A 21,837-nucleotide genomic window follows, 5' to 3' on the forward strand; every position below is an offset into this window, starting at 1 on the left:
AAAAGCGGCAACAAGGAGAATCTTTTTTGAGCGTGTCTGATTGACAGTGGAGAAGGTAACAATGTGAAGGAAGTGGACAAAGCTGTGGCGCACGCAATGCATGAGTTTTTGTGACATTTGAAGTTATCTCCATTATTCTCGTTTATGCGTATAACTACCATCGCTGAAGTCTCTCTCCCTAGGGACGCACCCCCGCAGGCCCCCTGCTCTCTCCTGCCCAGACTTGGTTAGATAGCATTCGTGCTTTGTATTGGTTATGTAGCACAAGTTGATTGGTGATTTTAAGTTGGTTGTGTTTTATACTGAACCCTCGTAAAGTCAATTTAAACCTAATAATGCAACTCCTAACGAGTCCCCTTGTATGGGTAACCTAGCCTAGTACAGATAGAAACTGTGATTTCGTAGGTGTTTTGTAATGTTTCATCTGTTAATTCTGTTAATTAGCTGGCGGGGCTTAACGGTGAATGGTCCAAGTAGATTCCAAATACGTAAATTTAGCTTGTACTTAGGCAAACTATTATTGTATAAAGTTCTGAACCATGGTTTTTCAACAATACTTTAATTACTATAACAACAGCTTTAAGTTAAATCTAAAAGTTTCATATAATTTTGATTTGATTCACTTTTCCAAAGAAAACAAACAAACAAAAAAATCATATCATGAATTATACAGTGTAAATTAAGGTGCCTCTGCATTATTTGAAAGTGCCGTGTCACTGGGGTGACACTGATGGAAAATCAAGATAAGTCTTCTTAAGTGTCCAAATGCGGTGAGTCATTAAAATTTTCTGGTCATAATTTATTTGCATTATCTGCAGTGAGGTCAAATTGAGAGGAGGTGGGCTCCAGCTTGCTGCAACGCAAGCCATACAGTTTTCCTTGATGATAATATAGTCTTATTCTTGTAATTACCTCTGTTTAATACAGAGGTTGTTCAGTCTACATTTGGCCAATTTCGACTTACTTAAAAATTTAGAAGAATCCATGGCGCCAGGTCCGTAAGTGCTCGATGTGTTTCCCTTGGTTCCTAACAATAGTCCGACAGCGTAATTTCCACTGTAATAGGCTTCTCTGAAGAACTGGGAAGGGAATCTTGTCCCATTCCCTTTGCACAGCTTTCCAAAATCCTTCCACAGTTGTCACACGCCGTTTTCCCAAAGCCCGCTTCGGCAATCCAAATCCACAACAGTCCATAGGACTTGCATCTGGAGATTTAACAGGTACCTCATTGAAAGGTATCACCTGTATACCACATGCCTCCTCCATCTCCCTGTAGAATGCGAGGGACGATCGTGAGGTATGTGAGGAGGCCTTGTCCATGTGAATACGTACCAGATTGGCGTCATTTCCGTACATTGTTGGAATCTCATGCTCATAGATCGGCCGCATTATCTGCTCCTGAGAATACTGCGATTTTTTTTTTTTTTTTCAGTTTTTCGCCACTGTACGATTCTTTAGTTTACCTCGGTAACAGTAGCCAGTAACGACCATGAACCCTTTTGGGAAGGATTCTTTACAGACACGGACCTACCTTCTGAAGTTCTTGGCGCCTTTCTCTCGGTACATGATGGCTCTCGGTTTGCCACAGTCGGAAAGGTAAATTCATGCTTCATCGAGCGCTACGACGTACGTCCACGTTTGTTTTGCCAAATGCCGTTCGTACAGCTTCCGGGAGTTACACTTTCGTTCCTTTTGGTGGGAATCCGTGAGAAGATGGCCGCGAGCTTTCTTGACTTTTTCCAGCTTGAGTTGATGGTGTAATGTCCGTCTTACAGTCCCCAAAGACACGTCAAGACGATTAACCATACACCTTTCTGTTGGCAGATTTTCTTGCATTGCAATTTTGCAAACTTTCCTCTGCATGGTGGAGGTGGCCTTGGTGCATTCCCACTTCCTAGGCAACTTCGTTGGTGATCCAAATGGTGGAACTTCGTTGCCCTTGTACTTTTTAATAACATTTTTTATTTCACTTAAACTGGTGTAGCAACCATTCTTCTTGCACTGTTTTCTAATGGCAGAAACAGTAAAGTGGGCGTCATAAAGAGCCGCAACATAGCCTTCCCAAAAGCGGCTTAGTTTGGGCGGCATTTTGGTCACAGATCGGAAACCCACACACTTGGAAACAAATTTAACACAACACTCACAACAATGGTCCTGTTTTGTGCGTTATTGTCGTCCGCGCGGAAAAACAACTCTGTTTCCAGGAAGCCACTGCACAACACTGTAGGACGCCACGAGTCAGGTCGGGTGAGTCCATTCTGCCCGGGAGGGGGAAGGAACGAAATCGGCCAAACGTATGCTGAACAACCTTTATAGTTGTCAGAATTTTGAAAAGAAGCATTTTCATGTAGTTTAGGTAATCAGGTGTATTTTATATAGTTCAACCTCTGAATAACGGACACAGTTGGAACACAATGATTATTTGTCAGTAAATGTGAGGTGTCTGTTACCGAGAGATTACACAAATTTAGAGTAATTATAGCTCACATAGTAAATACAGTAGTTATAAATGTAGGCTTATTTCAAAGGAATATGCTTAAGAGTTCTAATTATTTGGAGATATGAGAGAGACTCTCCGTATATATATAGTATCTATATAAAGACTATCACTGGATAGTTTTTATATGGACATGCATTGCGAAATATACAGGGGGACCCGGAAGTAGGTATACACCTCTGCATTGATCAAGTATAACATTCTAGTTTATGGATTTATTTGATTCGGCTGTTCCGAGCTTAAGGTATAAGAAAAAGGGCATTAAGAACAAGTAATAAAGAAATTAAGTCTACTTGATGGATAACAATAAGAAATGATATAAAATGCAATGAGGTGATAAATACGGTATTGTATACCTACTTTTGGGCCACCCTGTAGTGGTAATTTTCATACTGGCTGCACTAAAATTAGAAGTAACACGTTGAAGGTTTTTCAAGGATTTCTACAAAAAATAAATGTGGACAAAGCACAGAATTTCGGGTTCAGCTCATAACTGTGTAAAGATTCACCACGTCATTGAGCAGATGACAAAAAGACATTTTGCGGCTCTGTCTGTTGTACTGTATAATAGATTCATTTTCAAATTGGAGAAAGTATTTTCTGTACTAATTATATGTGGGCTGAGAATAATCCCTGTCCGTTGTGAAGAGGTTAAGGGTCATTTCAAGGTATAGAGTTGTAATTGTTAGGGAATTGCAGCTCATAACTGTAGCTGTTTCCACTTTTTAACCGAGAAGATAAGTTTGATTTTTTTTTTGAGTCCCTTATAGAAAGAAACATTTATATATTAATGGCTTCATTTTTTACACAGTAACCAATATACTACTAAGATGTCCATCATATGATAGGCATGACAAATTAGCCACCCTTGACCGACTTTTCTGCGGCCCACGATTCACCCTTATAAACTTACTACCCGGATTTGCTTATGTTCTTTTCATTACTTAAAAAAAACACAGTATTATGTAAGATTTTATTTATTTACTAACTTTTTAAACACAAGTATGCTTTTTTATTCCCTTGCGGCGCACACTGTTGTAGTTGGTTATTTCACCCACTACAGATAGTTAGTTTGACAAGCTTGGCGTACGAGATAACAAAAGATTAACTGTAAATGAGGAGAGGAATGATTGGAAAACAATTATGCAATTTTGAATATATGATTATCTAGACTTAAAACGAATGATTCAAGTCTACCATGAGTTTTTTTTTTTTTTTTTTTTTTTTTAAAGGAAATATCCTTGCTAAATGTTTGTAAGAACATGCTTTAAATATTTTTACCTTTGTAAATGATGCGGTTAGTCTCTTGAACATTACATTAAATATGTCGGAGAGTTCTACCTGTTACGGTAAGGAAACTCATTTTTACTTATGATGTCATTCTTCAGTCGACGTCATGAGAAGAGGGAAGGAAGATGATAGATATACATAGGTATGTCGTGGTTTTGTTTTTAACATGAGTAAACTGATATTTGTTTCTTCGATATTTTTCGATTTCTAATTTTGTTTTCATCGTTAAAAGAAGTATTCCTGTATTTCAGAGAACCTAAAAAAAATAAATAAATAAAAACGTTAGATGACAAGTTATCACATTGATAGTACAATTTATTATCTATCTCGGATACCAAAAGTTCTCAACTGAAGCATTCCATTATAAAAATTAGAAATACCATGATAAGCTAAAGCCCATTGAGTCTGAAATGGTTAATTGGTATAAATTATCTCCACTATTTACTTTGAAATAAGTTTTCCGCCAGACTTCACGGTACTGTATAACATGGTTGTTCACGTCTGTTGCTATGCCGATTTCGAATGGTTATGACAATTTCATACCTGATGTGCTAATAGTGGTTAGTCAAATAAGCTAAAATTTGTGCGTGTAACTTAAATGAGATGTGAGTGAAAGCGAAGTATTGCTTGGAGTACGTACTTGACCTTGAAACAAGATGAGCAGTGCTTACGCATCTTAAATTACATAAATCTTGAGCTGTGTAAAATGTCCGGCTATTGTCACAGAGATATTATTTGAAGCTGACAACCCGGAGATTGTCGCATACTCAGAATCGGAATTTAGTCGTCCATATTCAGGCCCTCATAGGTAATAGGTCGAATAAGTACCAAACCAGGAGTATTAGTACCATTCTCCTTTGTATTTTCCTCATGTCTTTTCGGTCAACTCAAAAATTTTCTCATACGTATTTTAACTAACTCTGTTCATCTCTCACATTATAGCAACATGTTTCATTCATCTTGTACTATTATTTCTTTAGCTGCACTACATATGGTGATGATTATACGCATAATATAAATTTATATTTTTAATTTCTTCGATATTAATCACAAGACAGAAAATTTTGTTCGGAGTAAGCATGCGTTTACCGTCATTAACTTTCATTTCCTTCTGAACTTGGTTTTGATCTGTTGCAAGTACGCCTAGATACTTAACCCACCATCGGTAACTCATGAGGGAATCCCTCACTGTTGTTTTTATTTCCTTTCTGTATTTTTAAAACTTTGTCCATTGACCTGTGCTGCCGCTTAGCTAAAAATTGGAATAGCGTGCGAAATCAGAAAAAAAATTCAGCGACCTATCACGTGCGCAGTATAAATGACAGCCTTGATAATGAAAGGCTTATTCTGTCTGTGAGGGAATCCCTCACAAGTTACCTATCGCATTTGTGATTTTTCTACCTTAAGTTGGTGTGCTTATATGATTTCGAGCTAAAATGAATCCAGAGGCAGACCAGTTACGGCAAGGATTAGTGGAGGAAGATAATGACAATGACGTTGGTTTTCACATACTATCAGAATATGATGATGCAGATTCTGACAGAGGTGAAGACATTATTACGGAACGTGATAGCCATAGTGAACAGTCTGCTGATCAGGGTGATGACATTTCTCCTTGTTCCGGTGTGCATTATCTGGGGAGACACAAGTTGAATATGTGGAGTGCAGGCCCGTATCCACGGGGGCTTAGGGGCTGGGCCCCCTTAAAATTTTTACGATAGGCTTGCACATGAACTGTAATATGGTGATGAACTATACTATGGACACACCCTACATTTTTGTTCTGACTACCGGCCTGGTGGAATGCTCACCTACCACGACAACCAACACGAAGACGACGAAGGAATATTGTTCTTCACCCTGCTCCGAAGGTGTCAGGAGTTTGAAGTGATATAAAGCTTCAGATTAAGAAACACTTCCGCTTTCCATGTAAAGAAATTGTACCCGAGCCAACCCAAAGCAGGGAAGAAGCCAAGTGTTCGTTTTGTCCGAAGAGGAGCAACTGAAAAACGAAGACTACGTTTGCAGACTGCTAATTGCCCATCTGTGGACAGCACATCATCACAACCTGCCACAAGGGCAGAGCCAAGAAGAGCAATGAGTGACATGGGAGAAGACTGAAAACATATTTCAGTGAGGTGGTAGTGTTGCAGCAGAGATTTGGATGTCTTTCTCCATCAAATTTTTGAAATTATATACTTGATTAAAATTATATTAAATATGACCTATTAGCATAGATTAGGTTCTACAACCTAAGCTAACCGAATCTAACACTTTCGTATAATGGATATAGGTATGGCCAGTAAAGTAAAAGCTTCCCCAGATATACTTCCTGTGTGTCTTCCTGCATGATGTTAAATAGCAGACACAAGAACAAGTTGGTACGTAATATACTGTAAATATAGTTAACTTTCGATACGTTTTAATACATTTTGGAATAAAATTTAATGTTACTGTATTAGCTACAACTTTATTAATTCCAAGTTACAAACGAAAAAGGTTCCATAGTGCAAAATAACTAAAATTACCGAAATTATAACAACAATAATGTAAACGCACATTTTTGCGGATGATGACGATAGACAAGGTTTTAACAACACAGAAATGAAATAAATCAAAAGTGAGGAATTCTCTCACTAGTACCGGTCACGTTACAAAATAGAAGTTACCGATGGCGAGTTAAGTATATTCACTTCTACATCACTCTTAATGATTACAGTATTTACCATTGTGTGTGCACGTACAATTTCGAATTATAAACACAAGCATTTTTCACGATCACTTAGTAACATACGAGGGTTGCTATATATATTTCTGGCCTAGGCAACACTAAGTGTTGCCAGGTGCAATCTGACATTTCCATTGGAAAGTTTGACATTTTGTAGCATAAATGTACTCAGAACTTTTTGACTTACGACAATTTTTTTTTCTTTTACAGGTACTTGAAGAAATCAACTTGGCAAAAAAATGGAATTAACTCGTGAACATTTTCGTGCGATCATTTTTCACAACTTTCGACGTGGATTATCACGACAAGAGTGCATCGATGAACTTAAATCTTTGTATGGCGACGAAGCACCATCCTATAGCACTGTGAAAAACTGGTACAACGAATTCAATCGTGGCCGACGCTCGCTCAAAGACGAATTCCGTGAAGGTCGTCCAAAAACAGCCGTTGTGCCAGAAAACATCGATGCCGTACGTGAACTGATAATGCAAGACCGTCATGTGACTTACCGTGAGATAGAGGCATGCCTAGGCATTTCTTCCACCAGCATACATTCGATATTGCATGAACACCTGGCCGTAAAAAAGGTTTGTTCTCGTTGGATCCCGCACAATTTGACAATCGCTCAAAAGAAAGCTCGTGTGGATTGGTGTAAAGAAATGCTGAAAAAATACGATCGCGGTGCTTCAAAAGACGTTTATAAGATCGTCACAGGTGACGAATCATGGATCTATGCGTATGAGCCCGAAACAAAACAGCAATCGACCGTGTGGGTCTTCCAAGACGAGCCAAATCCAACGAAAGTTGTTCGTGGAAGAAGCACTTCGAAGCAAATGGTCGCCTGTTTCTTCGGCATAACTGGTCATGTGGCGACTGTTCCGCTTGAGCAACGTAGGACGGTCAATTCTGAGTGGTACACCACCATTTGTTTGCCTGAAGTCTTCGGAGAAATTCGAAAAATGAACAAGAGAAGACGAATCATTGTGCACCATGACAATGCGAGCTCTCACACATCGGCTCAAACCAGCGCATTTTTGACCGGCCAAAACGTCGAAGTGATGGGTCATCCGCCGTACAGCCCTGACTTGGCACCCAATGACTTCTTTTTATTCCCACACATCAAGAAAAAAATGCGTGGTCAACGATTTTCGTCGCCAGAAAATGCTGTTGAAGCATTCAAAAACCATGTTTTGGAGGTGTCTCAATCGGAGTGGAAAAAGTGCTTCGAAAATTGGTTTGAGCGCATGCAAAAGTGTATAAATCTTGATGGAGAATATTTTGAAAAACAATAAAACCATTTTCGTTGATAAATATTCGTATTTTCATTATTAGGCCAGAAATATATATAGCAGCCCTCGTATATAGCTGATGCTGTTAATAGAAATTTGTATAAGAAAGTTAATTTCCTTCATAAAAGTTTCAATCGCGATGCTTGTTTAGATTTTTCCTGTACATATAGCATCGTTGTTGCAGGCCAAATAAGTGTGTGCCTGTTCATGATCTAAATATTAGTTTTGTAGTTAGCCGCAAGCCATACCGGTTCTAAGATCCTGATTGTAGTAGCAACCATCGTATTTTGACAAACAAGACTTCATCACTCGAGTAAGATCATGTTCGCTGTAAGGAAATTGAACTGTAGTAACAAATAATAAATAAAAAGTTGACATATTGACACACTTCCGAAGCTTTTTTTTTCTTTTTAATAACATGACGTACGCATGATATGACGTGTCAATCAATAAATTCAGAAATTTGTCAAACAAAACTACTTGCAAATCCCCTTGTGTAAAATAATAGTTCTATTTGACATTTTCTCTAATTTGCTGAATAGTTTTATGTAGAATTTTTAGTCTAAGATACTGAACACTATATTTTTGGTGTGGATTCCCTCCACCGCCCGGTCAAAAGCAGACTTTATTTCTTCGAACAAGACGGTTATTTGATTGTAAAGTTTAATGTTTCGCACCGAAGGTATATGAAACTGATCCTGTTAGATAAAGTGAGATCCGAACCACCACTTGAGTTTTATCCAAGGCAGGCACTTGACTGCGAAGGAGCATTCCGTTAGTAACTGAAATTAAAGTGTCTGGACATCTTGCGACTCCTTTATTACTTTACTGTCTAAAATTTAAAAAATAATAATCTGCAGTAGTTGATCCCAGATTTAGTGCGGGGCTAATTACCAGAGTTAGGATATGCAACTAGCGTATAATTAATATCTTGGTTGTCAAAATTCAAATACCCAGGCAAGAAATACTTATCAAATTTTAAAGATCTGTAAATGTGATGTAAATATTTATTCGTCATTTTCTCCCATTTAGTTTGTGGCATACATGACTCATTTTTACTTGTGATAATTGTAGGAAATAAAAGTAATCTTAGTTTGTACTGACACAGTTACTTCTTAATAAGATATTTTTTATCATTGTTCATTGTTCGTAATAGTTTACAAAAGTAGGAAACTACTAAAAGATAGACTGCTTCGTAAAACTAGAAAATGCATTGCATTCACAATTAGCTCTCGTTCTTATGAAATTAATAATTTTAATTCGTTCTGGGAAACTTCACGTTTACTTTCCCTCATCATAGTATTTTGCCATTATTAGAAGGCCATTTGTCGCAAATTGAGAAGCTTCCATGCATCACTACCTTCAGATAACCTTTTCGTCTTCCCTCTTTTTCCTGCCACTGTACCTTCTGGTACGTACCTCCATAATACAGTTTCTTCTCAGTCTGTCTCTCAACCATATTGTTTTCCTCTTTTTAATTACATCTAAAATTGATCTATTTTCCTCGATTGTTCCCAACACTTCATTTGTTTTCCGTGTGATTCAGTAATTCTCTCCATCCACGTCTATACCCACAGTTGGAAAGCCTCTCCGGTCTTTTTTCGTCATCGATTTTGCGTAATATTTCTCATACAAATCCCACACGAAACATTTTATAAATGTTTTAACTTTTGTTTGATAGTAATTAAATTATTTACTGTGTTATAATGGGATCAGTGTTTTGTAATTTAAATTGAAATATTGAAGAACCGAGAGCTAAACACATTCCAGGACAGTTTTTTAAAAATTAATTTTGGCAAGCCTTTGGAAGAAAAGAAAGCAATTTGGAGCCTTTGCATCCACCAAGAAAATATAATGAAATATTCGCAAAACTTCCTGTGGAGAATTTTAATAGTAGGAAAAGTAATTGGTCATTATTGGGAAGGAGTTCTCACATTATTGGTATGATAGTAAGTGAAAGAAGAAATAGAAGATTGCAGTTGAAGTACTATATTAAAGAGGGCGGTTCTTAAAATAACTGAAGACCTTATTGCATGAGGTGGGAGAGTGCGAGAAGACATTTCCAACTGCAGTTCTCATTTAAGAACAAGTCTTGCAACAGCTAGTTGTAGATGTTTTGAGAAGCAATACTGTTAAAATTATTCTAACCGTAGCCAATTGTAAGTTACACGTTTGACTCTCAGTTCTTACTTAATCTCTAACTTTTTTTTTTTTTTACCCAATAATTTATAAATAGGTTGGTCGATTTCCGTAGTTATCCATTCACCCCAATTGTAGTGCGTGGTCATGATTTGATTGCCAGTAGAAAACACACAATTTTCAAAGCTGAGCTAGCATCGTGAAGAATAGTTCGATTTAAGATGGGAAGGATTTTTGTATTTAAAATGATAGTGAACTTCACTGGTGGTTCAGTTTCAGCAGTTTCGCGTTGTACAGTAATATCTAAAGAGAATCATTTATGTAGAATTTCAAAAAATCGGAAGTAGTTCCTGTTTGCATCTCTCAAATCTTGAACATACTATATTTTCTCAACAGAAATTTTACATGATGATGCTAGCAGCAGTTCATGCTCCTCATTTGACACGTAAAGAAATATAATCTCGTAATTACTGACGCATTTACATTGATCAGAGGTTTTCTAGTTTGGGTAATACGAATTGACAGTCAGTAGATTTAGTATTCAGTTTTCGAAAAATGTAATAATAATAATAATAATAATAATAATAATAATAATAGGGATTTCCTTCCTTGTCATTTTTAAATATTAGTAGCAGGGTTGGCTGGTTTAAACCAGCTGGTAAAAAAAAAAAAAAAAAAAAAAAACTGGTTTAAATCAAAAAGCTAAAAATGTTCATAAAAGTGTGTGTTCGTAAAATCTTGATGGACACACATTGTGGGTTATCACTGTATTATATTCAGACCTAAATTCCCCATTATACTACAAAAGCAACTTTTATTTTTTTGTATAAGTTTATGAATGTTTCTTATGTGGTTTTTTAATAGTTTATTATTATTATGCAGTTGCAATCAGAGAAAAATTGTACATATTGTTTCGTTTTAATATTTACTACTAATAAAATACATCGAAACGCCGTACTCGGGGGGGGGGTCATAAAACCGCACGAGAGGCATTTATTGAAATCAGAAGTATCTTTGATATCTATTTATGTATAAATTGGTCAAAGTGGATTTAAATAATTCGCATCTTGATTCACTTTTCGTACTGATACGTCAATTAAGTCGTTGTATTTCTTTAACTTGGACTAATAAAAGTCGTAGTGAACTAACTTGGACTAAATTAGTTCTTCTGTTGTCTGCAGTATTTTGAAATTGCCCATATGTAAATCTGTATAATGGTTTCACTTGTTCAACTATTTATCTTTTTGTCCTTGTGAAATGACGCTTGAAAATTATATTAACAAGTATGTAAAGATCAGTACAACGTATTTTTATCAGGAGTCCTTCTTGAGTGAGTCGGCAGACGTATCGCAGTTGTGGTCACTTAGTCCCGGTTTCGTTTCCAAATGAAGGAAAATTTCCCTCGGATGTAAGCCGAGAAGCGGTTGGATTCCTCTTTAAGCGTTGTGTGACCCCTTTCAACATAACTCGGTTGTTGCATAATAATACCAAGGCGAAACAAACTTATTTCTGTCCATATGTAATATAAATACATAGAGTAAATTATTTAAACCAAAAAACCTGTTTTTTTTTTAAATAAAAACCACGGTTTTTGTGAACCCTGATTAGTAGATAACTCTTGTGCCTCAGTAATTGAGATAAAATGCTGGTAAACCATAATGAGATTAAGGATTGCGATATTTTATCAACCAAGAGTATAAATTGCAGTGAGTGTGCTCATCAGCCTTTTTGTCATATTTTTTCAAATTATTGAACAAATCAAATCAATATAACTTTCCAGTATTTTTCGAAGCGCTATTAATTATTGACTTTTCGTATTAATGAATTTCGTATCGACTCAATTCCAAAATCCATTGGATTTTTTCTTTATGTGAGTTCATGTTGAGGTTAGCCATTCTTTTCTCTCAGTGACCTTTTAATGTTCTTTCCACTTTTTTGTTCTGAATAAGATGCTCATATCTTAGATTAGCGAGATGAAGAAAAAGTGATCTGGAACTATTTCACAGATACGCCATTATTAGCTTTGACAAGTTTCTTGACGGACATCTGTATTTGAGAGGACCTTAAGAAAATACTTTCTGTATTAACACTTTTCGATCCTAAGTCCGAGCAGGATTCGAGGTAACTTATTAATGAAAGCGAATGATGCCTGAATCTTACTTCCAACCAATAATACTAATAAATGTTGTATTCATTTTAAAATATAATGTTTAATGATTAATTTTTCACATAATTTCGTATGCCTGCCTTTTTTCTACTACCCGATACAAGCATTTTAAAAATGCACTTAACTGATAGAAAGCTGAATGAATTTACATAGCCTAGAATTCAAAATGTTAATCTGGATGAATTTGATTGCATTTTAATTAGTGTAGTTACAATCAGAGGGGATTGTATTTAATGTTTACTTGAATTTGATTCATGTATCATAACATTGCTACAGCTAAATTACAAAGGAGGTATTTACCATTATTATGTTAGGAACTACATTTGAAAGCATAATCGTTACGGAAATAAGTTGCATACGCAAGGTGTGCCATTTATCTTCATATGCGCTTCTAACTCTCAAACTAATAGATACAAAACACAGAAATTTCGTACCTTGGAAATATCAACAGCGGAAAATTAACATAATCAAAATACCGCCAGATTAAGTGTTACCAAACCAACATAAAGTTATACTGTAGTTTTCAAACAGCACTACGATAGATTATTACATATTTCAGATTTCGATATTAAACAAAAGCTTGCAGCGTACCCCATTTTTTTATTCAATGTTACAAACTAAAGACGCTACAGTATTGTAAACATCCAAACCTTAGCGAAAATAATGCAACTAAGACGGACGAGGCAATGCACATCTAAAGTAGTGTAGTGTTGAATACTATGATAATGATATATTTTGAATGAATAGAAACAGAGTTACATGCGTAATTGAATTTTTTCCTTTTTTTTTTTTTTTTTTCAAACTTGATTTCTGAAAAATGCTTAGACAAGGATCACGTAGATGGTTTCCAGTAGACATAAAGATCATATTGTCGTTTCAGCAATTTCGTACCACAAACTATTTCAGAGATATGAAAAACATTGGTCAGGATTGCTATATTGCTTAAAATGGCTTATTTGTCGGAGCTTTTTTTTTTTTTTTAATATTGATCTACTTTGCTTTGACAGTATTACAACAATAGTTTATTTGTAGTTGTAATTACAAGAAGTTTTCGTAATTACATAATTCTAAGTAGTGTTTCAAACTTTAGCAATGTTTGCCACATCTCCGGAACGGTTAGAGATCGAACTGATGTGAACAGCTTTATGTTCTTTAAATCTATTGAAAACTATCTGTATAATTGGATGTAGTACTTACCTAAGCGGTTTTACGAAAAGAGGCAAATTTTCAATTCCTTGTAACTTTGTTTCTATTTATTTGAAATATATCACGACCATAGCATTCAACACTGAAGTATTTTGAATGTACGTTGTCCTGTCCGTTTCACTTGCGTATTTACTGTTTATAAAAGCCACTTAAAATTTTGTTTTTAGATGTTTGTTCTTAATTTGCAACACTGAACCATAAGTATGGTATTGTTAGCTTTCGTTTAACATGTATATTTGAAATATGTAATAATTTGACGCAGTGCTATTTCAAAGAACTATAACTGTGTTGAGTTGGCAGCACTGTTAGTCTGTTGTTTATGGGGTATGCCAGACAGTGTTCCTGTGTTAATATTGGCATGGTATAAAATTTCAGTGAGATTTATGCATTAGTTCAAAAGTTAGAAGGGCGTATTACGATAAATGGTCCACCTTGTATGTTATTTCATTATCCATGTGTGCGATATTTTCTTTACTTACGAATTTCGTTTTTAAGAAACAAGGATTGTAGAAGTAGTAAGTATAGTTTGTAGTCGGTTTCGGTTCGGTAAAACAAAAGGATTCTTGAAAGTACCTTAGATTCATAGTTCGTACATCGTTGTGTTCAGAATGAATCAGGCTTTTCGGATGACACCATATGAATGTTACGATCCGTAAATCCAGATAATTTTCTTGTTTTCCCGAAAAATCTTCTTCGATTTGGGCACTCCGTGTGGGGAACTGGATTTATATACATGACGGAAGGTACTTCGGAAAGTACTGTGTCCCCTAAACTATATATTTGCCAAGTTGCATTGAAGTACAGTTAGTAGATATGACGATAGTCTTTAAACCAAGGGCAATTTTTGTAGCTAATATGAATTGGAGAATGTTAGTATCATTAATGCCAATTAATAGTCATTACTTAGGCTCGACTACCATATGGTACATTGATTAAAATCTACTAGATTAGATATTCATTTTTTCACTCGATATACAAGACGAAAAAGCACGAGAATCATTTGTCAGTTATGATTGGAAGATAATTTCATAATTCAGATTATCGATGGTTGAAAAGTAACTGTTTTCTGTGTCATTTATGTTAATAATAACAAAACTCATGAAAGATAGTAAGGAAGCGCATGAATGGTAACAAATCTTTGTTACAAAATTTGCATGAATCTCACACAATATGAATAACTTTCACGTGAACTTCTTTACATACTGCTATAAAAGGTTAATCATTTATTTTAATCAATTGTTAAAGCATAGTCTTTATTTACCACTAACTATAAGTTCACTAACCTCATTAACTCTGTTATTGCAGATGCTTGGTTTAATCCTGAGAAGCTGAATCCAAGAGGTGAGTAACTAACATCATTGTTAAATATAATAACGAACTAATTTGATTCCCATAATACTTTTGTTGATTATTTCTGATCGAGAGTACCTCAGTGTTGACTTCGTTATTTAACGCTGTTGCACCTTTTATTAATTATGATAGTTTCTTAATGTTCGTTATATAATATGTTACTTTATGATAAACATTACCGGAAAGATATAAACAATGTTTACTAAAGAGCTGATTACAGTGAACCTTCCATCTCCTTTTTTTTGTAACCTGAAAAATGTATAATGACAAAGCATTGTTTATTCTAATTGAAAAGTTCCATTTCAATTGAGAAATTCTGGATAGGAATCCATTACCTGCTACATGTAAATATCCAATATTTCTTAAAATACTTTTCTGCAAACATAATTTCTTTATATTAAAACAAAATACGGAGAGAGCACTAATAGGATTCCTTTTACAGGATATTAACTAGTGAAAATGATTGGCTGTAAAACTGGCATAAATTATTCAAATATGTCCCAAAAATTGTTGGATCAATATTCTGTTTAAAGAAATGTATTGTCTATTGTACTGAAAATTCTTCAGCAATGTAAGAATTCAGAACTTTACATTGAAAGTGTGTGTCACTCTGTCCTTGCTGTATAATCTAGCTGTACATTTTTAATGAAGTTAATAACTATATAGTCTGCGTGCATACATACATACATTTAAACTTTCTACTTGCTTGGAGGGAATTCTACTTGCTATTCAGGACAGATAATCCAGAGTACTCAATGTCTGCAATAAAAACCTTGCAAATGAAACGAAATTTTTAATTTTACGTCAAATGGTTATGCACTGTAGGCTAAAGGATACCGATGGTTAATAAAAGTAAATGATTATGGATGAATTGATGGAATGAAAATTTGGGAGTAAACGGGAAAACCCGAAAAAAAACCCGTGGACACGATGTTGTCCACAACAAACTCACGTAACTTGGTATCGAACCAGTGACCCTTTGCTTCAGAGGTGAGCGCCTTACCACTTAGTCACTATAACTCCAACAATAAGCTTTACAAGTACAAAGTACTTGTAACTTACATATCTAAGTGTTTAGATTTTAGCATTTCTATAGAACTCAATACACATTATTGGACTTCAAAATGAAATGCTAAATTATGTCTTTCGACTAATATGCCATTCCAAACAACTACGTGGAATGTATCACAAGGAATATTACGAACTTACATTGAGAGCGGTTACCAATCTATACATATGGTTTGTAACAATATATTAATAAAGGAGCACCATTATGTGCTGCATTTTTATATAAGTTGTTTCCAATGGGTTAACTTTTCCCATTGCTATACCTACTCCTTTCCGACATATAGCCTTTCTGATCCAACTAGTAAAATGTTTCGGAAGAGTTTCATCTTCTATATTCACTGCTGTCTGGGGGGCGCGGTGGCTCAGTGGTAGAGCGTTCACCTCCGGTGCTTGGGGTCCCTGGTTCGATCCCAGCTCGCGCCGTGTGGACTTTGTGGTGGACAAACACCGTGATCGTGGTTTTCTCGGGGTCCTCCCGTTCCTCCCATATTCTTCATTCCACCATTTTTCTCATTATCACCGTCTCCTTTAGCCTCACCGGCATAAGCGTGGGACGTAAAACTTAAAGATTTCACTGCTGTCTGAACATTCCAGAACTAGGAGGGAATAACTGAATTTCACCCAAACTCATAGGATTTGTACTGCAAAATATGCGTAGGAACGATTATAATTTAAGTGGCAGGGCGCATGCATGGGGCCAGGAGCACCCTAGTTTTGTTAGGGGCGATTACGCTGCATTTGAACGTAGAGAAATCAACAGGAAAGGTGTGCGTAAGCATCACTATGGCTTATCGACGTAAAACGGACTCTATACAGACAGATAATTGCGTTCGAACAAGGCCGCAAAAGACTTCTCGTACCGTAAAATTGGTGTGCGTACAGTGTTATTATGATATTTATGCATGTCTACGAACAATGGATAGAAAAGAACATATGCAGCGACAATCGGGCAATGAACGGCGCAATGTGAGCATATGACATAACATTATCCGCAGAGGTATGACAGACTCTACAGTGTTATTTCAACGCTGGAGCACAGTAATAAGTTTGTTTACCGTCGTCAACTATGTACGATTCAACGGCGTCTGCTGAACATTGGACTGATGATATGTATGTATTTGCGTCGGAACACAGATACGGACGCTTCAGACTTTAATGGGTGCGTTAACACAGTTGCTGGCAAGCTGAGTGGCAGACAGTCATGCTTTCCTAGAGGTCCCGCTTTATGTTTTACTCGGTGAACACAAATTCCGTATAAAAAAAAAGAAAAAAAAGTCTCATTAACTGGAAGTGAATCTGCTCTCCCATTACGGACCGAATGTGAGGTTTTTGAACTATCCCGCTGTACTTGTGAACAATGTAGATCAATTTTTTAAAACTACTATTATTCCCCAAAAGTGGGCGGGCGTTAGATCACGCCTTCTTTATAGCCAAAGATATGTTGGTAGATTTTTTATTATTTTTTATTTTATTTTTATTTATTATTATTATTATTATTATTATTATTATTATTATTTTATTATTGTAGAATTGTGGATAATGCAGGATGGATCTCAATAAGTAGAGAACTTGTAAGTTCTTTGCGAGTGTATTTGTATTTGATTAACATGAAAGTTCTCGTGAAGTTAATCAGGTTTATACTATATGCGAAGAAAAAGTTGAGAAAGTTCTTGTGTTCCTGTGCACTTCTTATATACATTTAATTCATCAGAGATGTGAATTTCGTAATGTCTCGGTCATTACCCGTGTTACATGTTAGACAGTCAATAATAATTGTCGACATCTATGTTCTAGAACGGCGCCAGTCTAAAAGAATATTGATCCAGACACACTTTTGTATTCCCAGTGTGTATTGGCAGAAGGCATTTTTTGTTTGTTCTTCCGTAGTTAGTACGTGGAAATATTTAGAAGGGAGTCACGTAGATGCGTAGAATTTTGGCTGTAAATAAGCTTCAAGATGCTATTAGTACTAAAACTTAAGACTTAAAAAGAGGATGTTATAATAATTTCCAATTGATAGTTTTGCTGAAAGTCCCATATTGGCCATTAATATTGAATGTAGTTTGATTTTGTAATTTACAAATAACAAACTTAGTACTTACTTTCATATTCCTCTCCGTCCCGTTAACATTGAGTGAGTAAGCAACTTTGGGTAAAATACGGTATACTGTTGTTCTAATTTACGAAAGATTAGACTGCTTAGATATTGCGTTTCAAATATTTCCTAGAGTTCACGAAAACGTCCACGAGTATGATCAAGAAGGGAGTGAAATCAAAAGAAAATTATGAAAACACTACTGGTATTTTTATATGGCATGAAAGAATGGCATGTTTGTCCTCTTATACTTCAACCCATTATCAGGTCCAATAGAAAATTCATTTTCTCTCAAGAGAATATAAATTCTTCCGGAGACGGAGTTAATTTCTCAGAAGAGGATATGCGCGGTGTTTACTTAAATTCATAGCTACTTTATCTAACCAGCGATGATCATTCACACCAAAGATTACCACTTCATTATACCAGCACATTCTCATTATCGGTTGCTTTGTAAATGCATCTTAAAATATGAATAAGATATGCTTTAACAGGTGTAAACTAAGAAACTATTATTGTTCCAAAATTACTGTGACAACCGCCTTCGTGCTTAAACCTGTAATTATTCGTTCTTTTTTTTTAAGTTGTATTATAAACATCTTTGGCATGTTAAAATTGAGGGGGCGGAGACGACTAGAATGCTAGTAGACTACAATTAAATTTACGTCAAAATTATGAGTAAATGGGAACCTCCTTGAATTATGAGCTAACGGGATCATACTCCTACAATTACCAATACAGTTCACCATAATTTCCTGGTAGACTACTATTCACATATCGGGTGTAGTAAAAAGTAATCCATTATTTTGCCAATAGATGGCTTCAGTGATTGTATCTCGCGTTGTATAAATCCGATCGGGTTCAACGAGATGGCGTTCAAACGATGAGATTGCGTACTACAAACACTGTTCAGATAGTTGTGATGAGTTGACTCAGTGTTGTGTGAGCGCGAGTCAAAATGGACACTAGCAAAGAGAAAATACGCTATATTTTACAGCTTTTCTTCGATAAAGGCAAAAACGCAAGCCAGGCGGCTGCAAATGTGAATAGTGTTTATGGTCCTGATACTGTAACAGCCAATCACGCGCAATTTTGGTTTCGTCGATTCCGTTCCGGTAATTTTGACGTCAAAGATGCACCACGCACTGGAAGGCCAAGTGTCGAAAATGTCGATAAAATCATGGACATTGTCGCATCCGACCGTCATGTAAGCACTATGTCGATTGCCCAAGAGCTAAACATTGCACAAAAATTAGTGTGAAACCATTTGCATAAGGCTGGATACAAAAAGAAGCTTGATTTATGGGTGCCACACGAGTTAACTCAAAAAAAAAAAAAAAAACTCATAGACCGAATTTGCATCTGTGAATCGCAACAAAATCGACCCATTTCTGAAGCGGTTGGTGACTGGCGACTGGATCACTTACGACAACGTCACGCGAAAACGGTCGTGGTCGAAGCGCGGTGAACCGGCGCAAACGGTGCCCAAGTCAAGATTGACGGCCAGGAAGGTTTTGCTGTGTGTTTGTTTGGATTGGCAGGAAATTATCTACTATGAGCTGCTCCTCTACGGCCAAACCCTTAGCTCGGAACTGTACTGTCAACAATTGGACCGTCTGAAGGCAGCAATCACCCAGAAGCGGCCAGCTTTTGCCACTAGGAGAGGCATTGCGTTACACCAAGACGCCGCCAGGCCACACACATCGATAGTGACTCGCCAGAAGCTCCGGGAGCTTGGTTGGGAGGTTTTTATGCATCCACCTTATAGTCCGGACCTGGCACCAAGTGATTACCATCTGTTCCTGTCCATGGCGAACACGTTTACTGGTGTAAAAGTCACTTCAAGAGAGGCTTGTGAAAATCGACTGTCAATCCATATCATCACAGTTTCCCTTAGCGGTGGTGCACAACTATGAGACATTGAACTAAACTTAGAAATAAAAAAGAAAGAAAAAAAATAATGCACAAGGAATCCGTGAAGTCCCATACACGTTTTGTGGGACACACTTTGCACTATTGACACTCGCTTACATATAAATATATTTCGATTTCTAGAAAGAAGGAAGTACACAATGTTTTCTAGAGTAACAAAGAGGTGGATTATCTTATGTAATACAGAATAGGAATAAAATTCCCTCTTACGATTGAAATCCTTGAGCCAGCTGTCCTGAGTTTCACTCAAAACACGCCAGTCAAATACTAAGATAGTACCTCAAGTTCAAGAGCCAGAGATTAAAAAAAAAAAAAAAAAATGGCTTTGTTGAATGGATGTTGTTTTTCTAAAAGAAATATTTTTTTAAGAACAGAAATGTTGGGAATGGATTTTTTTCTCATTTTCAGTTGCCAATTTGGTTTCTTACAATGTATTTTACGATTAAAGGGGTTTTGTGGCATACAATAATTGTACTGTACACACTTCCTCCATCAGATACACAAGAAGAATTACGGAGTTCCACGATCTGATTGCCGTTAGTGTTGAGAAGATACAGGTGTATATTCAGTAATTTCCTTTTTCAAGTAAAGCGTTCTCGATTTGTAATTGACTGACACATGGAGAAAGACATTTTATCTGTTTATATTAATACCCAAGTATGTAATCAAAATAAAGGAAATAATAGCCGCATTGCTTTTGATTCCATACTAGCTGAAGTGCCCAGGATACGCATATCAATGAAAGTGTAGTAAGATATTCTATTTCTGGCATGAATTTTTAACCCCTTTTCCCCTTAGGAAAGTTATCTTCCCCTTCCCTTACGCACTTTAAGGAAAGTTACATAATAATATCCCAGTTTGAGGTAGGTACTAAATATCTTCTAAAACTCATTTAAAACGGTTCATGTATTTCCCGTGATGCGATCACAAACAACAGACACCGCTTTCAATGTGAACAAAGGAATCATGGAAAATCACCCCCTCCCCTTTAAAACGAATATTTTCAAAAGCATTGCAATCGTGCCAACTTATTTTTAATGAAAAGTTTATATACCAAGTTTAATCTTCCTAACTTGGCGAGCTCGTTAACATACTGTTTTTTTAAAACATGAATTTTGAACTTCCACTACTCCTTCTAGGATGCACCCTTGAATCATAGTAATTTAAAATTCCAGCCCAGGGTAGGTACTAACTACTGTATGTTCAAAAATTCGTTTCAAACTGCGTAATCGTTTTCCCGTTTGATGCGATCAGAAACAACAGGTAAAATCGCTTTCTAATAATAGAAAATGCTTCCCTTCCCCAGTTAAAAAGGAAACTCATAAAAATACTGGGACACGGATCCACTTACTTTTAGTGGGAAGTTTACATAAAAAATGTCATCTTCCTAACTCGACAGAATAGTGAGATACTAAGATTTTCGCATAGATTTTGACCATCCACTCCCCCCATAGAACACACATTTTAATCAAAATAACCTGATTAAACATTAGTTCGAAGTACGTGATAGCTGCATCCAAAAATCCATTCCAAACGGTTTAACCGTTTTCCCGTGTTGCGCGCACAAACAAAATTATTTTCATTTTTATATAATAGATTGCAGTGGGACAGTGTTACAGCGAATTTGATCGAGCGCAAATAAAATTAATTATGAATAATCCCCAAACTTTTGTTTGTTTGTTTGTTTGTTTGTTTGTTTTTTTTGTTTTCAATGATGTTCTGTTCTGGTTGTAAATACATATTTTAAACCAATTTTGAGACTAGGCACACACTAAGAAGTACGATTAAAAGAAAGTAATCATAATCATATTACGATTATTCTTTCAATCCAAGTTCTGAAGTGTATTTTTTGAGGTGGGCTTTTTTGGGTTTTATTGTTTTTTATGTGGGTTTTACCCAATAAAACCCACGGGGGAATTTTGGGCTGGGGAAAATTCCAACAACCCTGCTTAGCGATCGAAGTTAAAATTTTTCGGCGTTTAGGCAAAATAAATAAATAAATAAAGTTTTTATTATTATTATTATTATTATTATTATTAACAGAATGTTAGCTATGTCACTGTAGTATCATTGCGA

The 21,837-nt window shown here is 36.0% G+C and overlaps 1 protein-coding gene across 3 annotated transcripts in view; it reads left to right on the forward strand.

Annotated features, from left to right (window-relative positions):
- LOC145685982 (uncharacterized) overlaps positions 1-21,837 on the forward strand; it is a 365,426-nt gene that overhangs the window by 288,316 nt on the left and 55,273 nt on the right. For 2 of the 3 annotated variants that reach the window (XM_081758785.1, XM_081758787.1), the window contains exon 2: positions 14,622-14,657. The exons of the other annotated variant lie outside the window; for it this stretch is intronic. In XM_081758785.1, the coding sequence (XP_081614911.1) occupies positions 14,622-14,657 (36 nt within the window). The remainder of the gene's footprint in view (positions 1-14,621; positions 14,658-21,837) is intronic. 3 annotated transcript variants of the gene reach the window in all.

This window comes from Thermobia domestica, chromosome 5, assembly GCF_964235325.1.
Source record: "Thermobia domestica chromosome 5, izTheDome1.hap1.1, whole genome shotgun sequence".
Classification (NCBI taxonomy): Eukaryota; Metazoa; Arthropoda; class Insecta; order Zygentoma; family Lepismatidae; genus Thermobia; species Thermobia domestica.